The 255-nt window shown below is 41.6% G+C and overlaps 1 protein-coding gene across 1 annotated transcript in view; it reads left to right on the forward strand.

Moving 5' to 3' along the window:
* LOC119591986 (phosphatidylserine synthase 2-like) overlaps positions 1-255 on the forward strand; it is a 47,219-nt gene that overhangs the window by 43,980 nt on the left and 2,984 nt on the right. Inside the window, exon 9 of the mRNA XM_037940750.1 lies at positions 120-252. Coding sequence (XP_037796678.1) covers positions 120-252 — 133 coding nt within the window. The remainder of the gene's footprint in view (positions 1-119; positions 253-255) is intronic.

A 255-nucleotide genomic window follows, 5' to 3' on the forward strand; every position in this document is an offset into this window, starting at 1 on the left:
ACAGTCCAACTCATGTATTAAAGCAGTAAAGCAATATTTCTAGGAAAACTAAACAACTCACATTATACATGAATTGTAGGACTGCAGTTCACTATCTAATTTTTTCTGCCTTTCAACAGTTCCTTCTAGCAGAACTCAACACATTCTACCTAAAGTTTGTGTTGTGGGTGGAGCCAAGTCACTGGGTCAACCTTGTCCGTCTGCTGTTCATCTTGCCTTGGGGTGCTGTAGCTCTCAGAGAGGTGTTCCAGTTTC

This window comes from Penaeus monodon, chromosome 29 (genome assembly GCF_015228065.2).
Source record: "Penaeus monodon isolate SGIC_2016 chromosome 29, NSTDA_Pmon_1, whole genome shotgun sequence".
NCBI lineage: Eukaryota > Metazoa > Arthropoda > Malacostraca > Decapoda > Penaeidae > Penaeus > Penaeus monodon.